Source organism: Amblyraja radiata, chromosome 4 (assembly GCF_010909765.2).
Source record: "Amblyraja radiata isolate CabotCenter1 chromosome 4, sAmbRad1.1.pri, whole genome shotgun sequence".
Lineage (NCBI taxonomy): Eukaryota > Metazoa > Chordata > Chondrichthyes > Rajiformes > Rajidae > Amblyraja > Amblyraja radiata.
The window spans coordinates 115,467,013-115,477,903 of NC_045959.1; the positions used below are offsets into that span (position 1 = coordinate 115,467,013).

Consider the following 10,891-nt stretch of genomic DNA (forward strand, 5'->3'; position numbering starts at 1 on the left):
TCGCCAGAAGATCTATTTTATTTAAATGGAAAGACTCCAACCCTCCGACCACACTCCAGTGGTATTCTGAAATGATATCATATTTAAATTTAGAAAAAAATCAGGAGTGACATTGTTGAACCCTTGGTTAAATTTGATAAGACTTGGGGAAAATGTATTGAACATTTTCATACAACATAAATTGCTCCCTCTTAAAAATTATTTTACCTTTACATAGTGGAACGGACTTGGCGACAAACAGACTTGAATTGCTTTGCTTAGTTTTTATTTATTTATTTTACTTTTATTCTTATTTAATTTTTTTTTAATTTTTTTAATTTAGTTTAAGGGGGTTTTGTTTTTTCCTATTTTCCTTTTCTTTTTGTCTTTTTATCTTGGTGTTTTGTTTTACATTTATAAGTTTCCTTTTAAACATTTAACTATATTTACATAGAGATCGGGAGGTCTAGATTCAATGTGTATTTTGACACTGGTCTCATATTAGGTTATACCTGTTATTAATGTAATCCTAATTCCTATGTATCAATGTCACTGTTGTGTTTATCATTATTCTTTTTGCTTTGTTTTTTATGTTTTATTTTTGTTTTTTGGGAAAAAAAACAATAAAACTATTTAAAAAGAAAGAAAACGGTGCATGGATAGGTTTGGAGGGATGTGGGCCAAAGGTGGGCAGGTGGAACTAGTGCAGATGGCACATGTTGGTCAGCATGGGCAAGTTGGGCCGAAGGGCCTGTTTCCACGCTGTATCACTCTATGACTCTCTATGACCAATACACAAAAGGACACAGAGTGCTGGAGTAACTCAGCAGGTCAGGCAGCATCTCTGGAGAGCTAGACTAGGTGAAGTTTTAGTTTAGTTTAGACAATAGACAATAGACAATAGGTGCAGGAGTAGGCCATTCGGCCCTTCGAGCCAGCACCGCCATTCAATGTGATCATGGCTGATCATCCCCAATCAGTACCCCGTTCCTGCCTTCTCCCCATATTCCCTGACTCCGCTATCTTTAAGAGCCCCATCTAGCTCTCTCTTGAAAGTATCCAGAGAACCGGCCTCCACCTGAGGCAGAGAATCCCACAGACTCACCACTCTCTGTGAGAAAAAGTGTTTCCTCGTCTCCATTCTAAATGGCTTACCCCTTATTCTTAAACTGTGTGTGGCCCCTGGTTCTGGACTCCCCCAACATCGGGAACATGTTTCCTGCCTCTAGCTGTGTCCAAACCCTTAATAATCTAATATGTTTCAAACATATTTTGTTCTTTAATATCCCGCAGCAGCGGCAGAGGCAGAGAAGAAGGCAGAGGTTCCGACCGTCTCCGCCAACGTGTCGGCCGACAAGTCCAAGAAGGAGGCGAGGAAGAAGGAGAGCGTGAAGAAGGAGAGCGCGAAGGAGGCCGAGAATGGAGCGAAGGGCCGAGCCAAGGAGGGGGGCGTCAAAAACGGGGCGCGGCCGAAAGGGGCGGCGGCGGGGAAGGGCGGCGGGAATACCGGCGCCAAGGGGGCGGGCAACGCCAAAACCACCGGGAGGACTGCCGCGAATGCCAAGGGAGGAGAAGCAAGGAAAGCTCCCGCTAAAAAGTCATAGCCGCCCCTCCCTCCCACACTCTCTCTCCGACGGCCCGGGATGGACAGACATGTTGACCTCTGGGACCTCCAACCGGGAAAGGTCAAGCTACCAAGGCGAAGGTCGGCTTCACCGTCGCCTGAAAACCGCGCGGAAACGCGGCACGCCCACGCTGGCGATCTGCCCATGCTGGAGATACGGCCACGGGAATCAACCCATGTAAAGATCGGGCTCAATGTCAAGGGCAGATGGATTTTTCTCAAGCTCACAAGCAGTGGAAACAAACATGGAGACTTCATCCACTGGAACTTCTCAGAAGGTTGAGATGCGTTTGTTAGAGAACCCAGACAGACTTTGGACAGAGACAAGTAAGAATGTCATTGTCCTATCTGGGACACAGGACAATAACTTGACTCCCGACTCTTGACTCCCGACTCTTGAGGGGGTACATGGATAGGATAGGTTTTCGAGGGATGTGGGTCAAACCTGGGCAGGTGGGGCCTAGTGTAGAAGGGGCATGTCGGTCGGCGTAGATAAATCGGGCCGAATGGCCTGTTTCCACGCTGTGTCACTCGATGACTCTGGGACTCCATGGGACGGTGGTTCCAAGCAACTTTAATGGGGGAGCAACAGTACTCAGTTGCTGCTGACTTGTAACCCCGGGTATCCGGTTCAATCCTGACCTTGGGTGGATGGATTTTGCATTAAACCTTCAGTAAGTAAAGTAAGTAAGTATCATTTATTGTCATTCAAACCTTCCGGTCTGAGCGAAATTTCGTTGCCTTGCAGTCATACATATAATAAAAATAACAAAAAAACACAATAAACACAAATGTAACCACCACCACAGTGAGTTCACCAGGCACCTCCTCACTGTGATGGAAGCCAAAAGTCTTAAAGTCTTTGTCTCTCCCCTCCTTCTTCTCCCTCTGCGCTGAGGGGATTCAGGCTTCCGATGTTGTGACCTAATCGAACAATACTGTGAAAGTATCTGTGCAATGTGCTGCCAAGAGGTGTATTGTCTACAATGCGTTCGACATCGCATGTCTCTATGCATTTCTGACCAGACTTGAGACAATAGACAATAGATGCAGGAGTAGGCCATTCGGCCCTTCGAGCCAGCACCGCCATTCAATGTGATCATGGCTGATCATCCCCAATCAGTACCCCGTTCCTGCCTTCTCCCCATATCCCCTGACTCCGCCATCTTTAAGAGCCCTATCTAGCTCTCTCTTGAAAGCATCCAGAGAACTGGCCTCCACTTCCCTCTGAGGCAGAGAATTCCACACTAACAACTCTCTGTATGAAAAAGTGTTTCCTCATCTCATTCTAAATGGCCTACCCCTTATTCTTAAACTGTGGCCCCTGGTTCTGGACTCCCCCAACATCGGGAACATGTTTCCTGCCTCTAGCGTGTCCAAACCCTTAATAACCTTATATGTTTCAATAAGATGCCCTCTCATCCTTCTAAATTCCAGAGTCTACAAGCCCAGCTGCTCCATTCTCTCAGCATATGACAGTCCCGCCATCCCGGGAATTAACCTTGCAAACCTACGCTACACTCCCTCAATAGCAAGAATGTCCATTCTCAAATTTGGAGACCAAAACTGCACACAATACTCCAGGTGTGATCTCACTGTACAACTGCAGAAGGACCTCTTTGTTCCTATACTCAACTCCTCTTGTTATGAAGGCCAACATGCCATTCGTTTTCTTCACTGCCTGCTGTACCTGCGTGCTAACTTTCATTGACTGATGAACAAGGACCCCCAGATCCCGTTGTACTTCCCCTTTTCCCAACTTGAGGTTTGGGAACAGTTCCTTCCAAGACCGTAAGAAATTGTAGAGAATTGTGAACGCAGCCCAGACCATCACACCCATTGACTCCACCTACACCTCACGCTGCCTCAGCAAGGCCAGCAGCATCATCAAGGACCAGTCGCACCCTGGCCACTCCCTCTTCTCCCCTCTCCCATCGGGCAAGATGTACAGAAGTGTGAAAACGCACACCTCCAGATTCAGGGACAGTTTCTTCCCAGCTGTTATCAGGCAACTGAATCATCCTACCACAACCAGAGAGCGGTCCTGACCTACTATCGACCTCATTGGTGAGCCTCGGACTATCATTGATTGGACTTTACTGGACTTTAACTTGCACTAGTTCCGTTTCAGTTTCAGTTTAGTTTATTGCCACGTGTACCGAGGTACAGTGAAAAGCTTTTGTTGCGTGCTAACCAGTCAGCGGAAAGACAATACAAGTGACTTAACCTTATTCCCTTTATTCTGTATTTAAGAAGGAACTGCAGATGCTGGAAAATCGAAGGTAGACAAAAGTGCTGGAGAAACTCAGCGGGTGCAGCAGTATCTAAGGAGCGAAGGAAATAGGCAACGTTTCGGGCCGAGATTTTGCCTATTTCCTTCACTCCTTAGATGCTGCTGCACCCGCTGAGTTTCTCCAGCACCTTTGTCTACCTTCCCTTTATCCTGTATCTGTACACTATGGATGTCTCGATTGTAGTCTTTCCGCTGACTGGTTAGCACGCAACACTGTACCTCGGTATCTCTGTACACATGACAATAATGAATGAATACGTTTATTGGCCAAGTATTCACATACAAGGAATTTGCCTTGGTGCTCCTCCCGCAAGTGACAACATGACATACAGTGACAGCTTAAATATAATAGTAATATTATAATAGTTACAGCTTATAAACTAAATATTATTGTACCATTTTATAGACAATAGACAATAGGTGCAGGAGTAGGCCATTCTGACCTTTGAGCCAGCACCTCCATTCAATGTGATCATGGCTGATCATCCCCAATCAGTACCCCGTTCCTGCCTTCTCCCCATATCCCCTGTCTCCGGTATTTTTAAGAGCCCTATCTAGCTCTCTCTTGAAAGTATCCAGAGAACCTGCCTCCACCGCCCTCTGAGGCAGAGAATTCCACAGACTCACCACTCTCTGTGAGAAAAATATTACCAGGTCTGAGTTTTTTTTTCTCCAGAGATGCTGCCTGACCCGATGGCTTACTCCAGCACTTTGGGGCCATTGAATGCTGGCTATGCCCTTACATTGAGAATTAGTCAGGTTATTCTTTTCACTCGAAGGGTCACTGACCTTTCTCCTCACGAAATTCCCTCACATAACCGAGAAATTTCACACCCGGCTTCTGGGCCACGGTGAGATGCAAAGGGCTCATTCTGCACAGGGCCGGCCGACACAGGCAGTCTGCACAGCCGTCGTCAGTCCGAGCCTTGTGCCCGCGAGGGTAACGCAGACAGCCTGTGCTCAATCTGAATGCAACAGTGTGGACATTGTGGAGACCTGGGCTCCAACGGAATCAAAATACTTCTGAGGAATGATTGCAATTCCGTGAAGATTTCACAACCTTCAGTTAAAACTCAAGCCCCTGTTCAAATAGGCGATGTTTGCAGAATGCTTAAAATCCACCAGTTATTTTAGTTAACTCTTAAGATGCCGTGACCCATTTTCCCATCCACTCGCTACAGGCAAAATGGGACTAATGTATAACAGCATTGAATGATTGATTTATACTTGGCATCTGGAGCTATGCTCCTGGTATGACAATGGACAATAGACAATAGGTGCAGGAGGAGGCCATTTGGCCCTTCAAGCCAGTACCGCCATTCAATGTGATCATGGCTGATCATCCCCAATCAGTATCCCGTTCCTGCCTTCTCCCCATATCCCCTGACTCCACCACCGGTAGGGCCACCCATGGCGGTAAGGTCGAGGGGGAGGTCTCTGACAAAGAGCAATCCAACCAACACCTCAACGGTGGAACAGTCGGAGGACGATGGCTGACCTTAGTGGAGCGTCACAACGGCTGGGAAGGCGGATGAAGGCTGCAGCTGAAAAGGGTCTCCGGTCGTCTTGGACTCCATGTCACTGGATCCTGACCCAGATCTGTCAAGGACCGTGGGGTGGCTGTCTGTGCACCAGTCTCCCCACGTTAAACAAAGTCACGCACAGGCGTCCTCCAACCCTGGAGACACCCATGGTCAGCCACTACCGAAGGGGGCCTAAGAAGTTTAGTTTAGAGATACAGTGTGGAAACAGGCCCTTCGACCCACTGAGGGTCTGTTCCTGTGCTGTGCTCAGTTTCCGTTTAGTTTATTGTCACGTGTACCAAGGTACAGTGAAAAGCTTTTGTTGCGTGCTAACCAGTCAGTGGGAAGACAATACATGGTTACAATCGGGCCATTCACCGTGTAAAGATAGATGATAAGGGAATGCAGACAAAAATGCTGGAGAAACTCAGCGGGTGCAGCAGTATCTATGGAGCGAAGGAAATAGGCGACGTTTCGGGCCGAAACCCTTCTTCAGACTGATGCAGGGTGGGGGGGGGGGGGGGGCGGGAAGAAGAAAGGAAGAAGAGGAGCCAGAGGGCTGAGGGAGAGCTGAGAAGGGGAGGAGACAGCAAGGGCTACCGGAAATTGGAGAAGTCAATGTTTATGCCGCTCGGGTGCAGACTGCCCAAGCGGAATATGAGGTGCTGCTCCTCCAATTTACGGTGGTCCTCACTCTGGTCGTGGAGGAGGCCCAGGACAGAAAGGTCAGATTCCCATGATAAGGGAATAACATTCAGTGCGAGGTAAAGCCAGCAAAGTCCGATCAAGGATAGTCATTGTCCCGACCAATGAAGGCAAACATACCACATGCTATGTTTACCACTCCATCCACTTGTGTTTCCACTTCCAAGGATTTGATTCTCTCACTTCCATCCAGTTTTAGTTTTAGAGATAATAATAATAATGGATGGGATTTTATATAGCGCCTTTCTAATACTCAAGGCTCTTTACGTCGCATTATTTATTCACTCCTCAGTCACACTCGGTGGTGGTAAGCTATTTATGTAGCCACAGCTGCCCTGGGGCAGACTGATGGAAGCGTGGCTGCCAATCTGCGCCTACGGCCCCTCCGACCACCACCAATCACTCACACACATTCACACACATTCACACACAGGCAAAGGTGGGTGAAGTGTCTTGCCCAAGGACACAACGACAGTATGCACTCCAAGCGGGATTCGAACCGGCTACCTTCCGGTTGCCAGTCGAACACTTAGCCCATTGTGCCATCTGTCGTCCCGATACAGCGTGGAAACAGGCCCTTCGGCCCACCGAGTCCGCACCGACCAGCGATCACTCCAGCACTATCCTACACACTGGGGGTGATATACAGGAATGAATTAACCTATAAACCTGCACGTTTTTGGAATGCGGGAGGAAACCGGAGCACCCAGAGGCCACAGGGAGAGCGTACAAACTCCACATAGACAGCACCCGTGGTCAGGTTTAGTTTAGTTAGTTGAGTTTATTGTCACATGCACTGAACTACAGTGAAAAGCTTTTGTTGCGTGCTAACCAGTCAGCGGAAAGACAATACATGATTACAATCGAGCCTTCCACTGTGTACAGATACAGTACATGGTAAAGGGAATCACGTGAATAACATCTAGTGCAATATAAAACCAGTAAAGTCCGATCAAAGATAGTCCAAGTATCTCCAGTGAGGTAGATAGTAGTTCAGGACTGCTCTCTGGTTGTGGTAGGATGGTTCAGTTGCCTGATAACAGCTGGGAAGAAACTATCTTCCCAGGCAAGCGCAGGCAAGTGGGACTAGTGTAACTGGGACATTGTTGGCCGGTGTGGGCGAGTTGGGCCGAAGGGCCTGTTTCCACGCTGTATCACTCTATGACTCTATGACCACAAGACTTAGAAGCAGGTAAAACATGCAGGAAACGCATGCACTGTACCTGCCAGCTGCTGTTTCTTTGAGGCCTCCCTGATGCTAAGTCACTATGGCAAGATGTCAAGTTCACTGGAGTTCCTTACGAAGAGAAACGCAGGCACTTCTTCAAGGACACACACGTTCTTGCCCTTCATCAACTTTTGAACTGATTCCCTTGATATCAGGTTTACAGCATGAAATGGAGGTGAAAATATGGGTTAAATACACAAGGTCCCCTAATTTGAGGAAGGACATTCTTGCTATTGAGGGAGTGCAGCATTGGTTCACAAGGTTAATTCCCGGGATGGCGGGACTGTCATATGCTGAGAGAATGGAGCGGCTGGGCTTGTACACTCTGGAGTTTAGAAGGATGAGAGGATATCTTATTGAAACATATAAGATTACTAGACTAAGTGGGACCAGTTGGGCTGGTCCCCCAACGCAATATTCCACCTCTCCACCAATTCCAATATTGCTGGCCAGTGGGGGGGGGGGGGGGGGCTTTCTGGAGCGCTAGTATGGGTGTTATAGGCTGAAGGGACTGGTTTCCAGAGGGCTAGTATGGACATTGTGGGCCAAATGGAAGGAGGAGAGGGTGGAGAATCAAATTTAGACATTTTTCATCTTTTTCTGCAGATCACAGCAATGAAGGAGGAAAGTTTATCCTGGCCTGGATCTCACAGGGAGCCAATGAAGGGAGGGCGAAAATACTGGGGTGAGGTTTAACACTTGCAGGGGGAATATTTACTGATGGGCCAAAGGGACTCCTGGGCTAGTACAGGCCTGATGGGCCGAAGGGGCTCTTTAAAAAAAATCTGAGTTAAATCTCGGTGAAAGGCAGTATTTCTGGACTTTTCCTGGCCTGGCATGGGCCTTTTGGGGCAAAATGCTCCTCCTCGGCTAATACGGGCATTTTGGGGAAAAGGGCCCCTGGATTCTCGGCTAACAGGGGCCTTCTGGGCCGAAATTAGTGGTTTCAGGCAGGCCAAACAACTCATTTGATTTCATTTCCATTGACATTGCACTTTCAAGCACAGGGCAGGCCCAGGCCAAACAGCTGATTGCATTTTCACTTCACTTCCATTGCCGTTGCACTTTCAAGCACAGGGCAGGCCCAGGCCAAACAGCTGATTGCATTTTCACTTTATTTCCATTGCCATTGCAGTTTCAAGCACAGGGCAGGCCAAACAACTCATTTCATTTTCATTAAGGGCTAACAAATCATTTATTCAAGTACATTACATTCTCACAGTGTTCTGTAGTTTCCCAGCTCAGACAGAGAGTCGTCACCTCTCGCTCGGCATCTTGCAGACAGACTGAGCCACGCCCACACTTCCAGAAGGGGCGTGGCCTTCATAGCGGTAATTGACAGGAGAGAGAATCTCAAGATTTTTTAAACACTAAAAAGTCTTTTATTTTTAATCGGTGGGAAAAATCCTTGGGGTCTGAGCAGAGGAGGAGGACTCTGAGTAAGATGGCCAAAAAATCACAGCCATATGTGGTAGCGTTTTTTCTAAAATCAAAGCACAGTGCAAACAGGAAGTGGTCAAGATGATTATATAGATTAAGGGTTTGGACACACTAGAGACAGGAAACATGTTCCCGATGTTGGGGGAGTCCAGAACCAGGGGCCACAGTTTAAGAATAAGGGGTAAGCCATTTAGAACGGAGATGAGGAAACACTTTTTCTCACAGAGAGTGGTGAGTCTGTGGAATTCTCTGCCTCAGAGGGCGGTGGAGGACTGTTCCCTGGATATTTTCAAGAGAGAGCTAGATAGGGCTCTTAAAAATAGCGGAGTCAGGGGATATGGGGAGAAGGCAGGAACGGGGTACTGATTGGGGATGATCAGCCATGATCGCATTGAATGGCGGTGCTGGCTCGAAGGCCGAATGGCCTACTCCTGCACCTATTGTCTATTGTCTGTTGTCTATTGCCTATTGATCCGCTGAGTTACTCAGTTGCAGTTTAGTTTATTGTCACGTGTACCGAGGTACAGCGAAAAGCTCTGTCGTCACGTGCTAATCAGTCAGCAGAAAGACAACACATGATCGCAATGGAGCCCAACTCCAGCGTTTTGCATCTATAATCCACATCTCCTGTTACATTTTTATCACCTTCCCTGCAGGTAATGCCTCTAATCCTAGCATCATTCTGGTAAACCTCGGTAATACACATTTCCAAAGCCCCGACATCCTTCCTGTAATGGGGTGAACGGAACGGCACACAATACTCCAAATGCGGCCTGATAAATAGTGTTGCCAACTGTCCCGTATTAGCCGGGACATCCCGTATATTGGGCTACATTGGTTTGTCCCGTACGGGATCGCCCTTGTCCCGTATTTGACCGCTGCTACTCTGGTCGAGGGGACTGTCGGGTCGGAGCGCCGCGTCCGGCCTCGCTTCACCCGTCCCATGGAGTGCAGCAGCAATAGACAATAGACAATAGACAATAGACAATAGACAATAGACAATAGACAATAGACAATAGACAATAGACAATAGACAATAGGTGCAGGAGTAGGCCATTCTCCCAGCATATGACAGTCCCGCCATCCTGGGAATTAACCTTGTAAACCTACGTTGCGCTCCCTCAATAGCAAGAATGTCCTTCCTCAAATTAGGGGACCAAAACTGCACACAATACTCCAGGTGTGGTCTCACTAGGGCTCTGTACAACTGCAGAAGGACCTCTTTGCTCCTATATTCGATTCTTCTTGTTATAAAGGCCAACATGCCATTCACTTTCTTCACTGCCTGCTGTACCTGCATGCTTAGCCTCGCCCGTGGCCCCGTCGGTCGGTCGGCAGCCCGGCCAGCTGTCCGACCTTCGGACCTTCGCTCACCACCGACACCACCATCTCCCCTCCTTCTCACGGCCGATCATCGGTTCATGAGTTGGACGGGGCGCCGGACTTTGCGCGCGGCCCGGGCCAAAACTCCTCAGCTGGCCCGCCGGCTGGGCTTTGTGTGCAGTCCAGCACCCGGGGCCAACTCATCATTCACCCAGCCACGGCCGAGTCTGTCAACGAATTGCCGTTGGGAGTTTGTGCCTTATTTTGACCATTTATCACCTTATTTGGGAGTGAGAAAGTTGGCAAACCATAATAATAACTGCATTCAGATTTGGAAAAGCCTGAGTGAGTTCCTTTGGAAATTGGATGATTGCGTTTTCGCATCAATTTGCCTCACAGCTGAACATGGTTCTCATTAACGGCTCAGGAGGTTAAATTGCGAAGCAGACTGCAGTGTGGAGAGGGACTGGCAAGTGTGATTATCCACCTCTGCTCAGAGCACTGTAGACGGGCTCCCTGGTCAATTAGCTGATTGCCACTCACATCCGAGACCATGAACGCATGGCCTTCATCAGTCACATTTCCATGCCGTCAAGCCATATTTTTAGCCGTATGAAAAGAAACTGCACAGCTAGAAGCTAAAGACTTTGAAGGGTGCTTTGTGTTCCTTGATCGTGGTGAGTTAATCTGGGGCAGTGACGTGCGATTAAGAGCAATCAGTTGCCCAGCGATAGTCAGACACTATGATGGAGAGATGCGGTCGGAGAGAAGAGGTT

The 10,891-nt window shown here is 48.1% G+C and overlaps 1 protein-coding gene across 1 annotated transcript in view; it reads left to right on the top strand.

Annotated features, from left to right (window-relative positions):
- tmie (transmembrane inner ear) overlaps window positions 1-2,301 on the top strand; it is a 39,330-nt gene extending 37,029 nt beyond the window's left edge. Inside the window, exon 3 of the mRNA XM_033020418.1 lies at window positions 1,273-2,301. Within this exon, the coding sequence (XP_032876309.1) occupies window positions 1,273-1,583 (311 nt within the window). The 3' untranslated portion in view covers window positions 1,584-2,301. The remainder of the gene's footprint in view (window positions 1-1,272) is intronic.
- The last annotated feature ends 8,590 nt before the right edge of the window (window positions 2,302-10,891 follow it).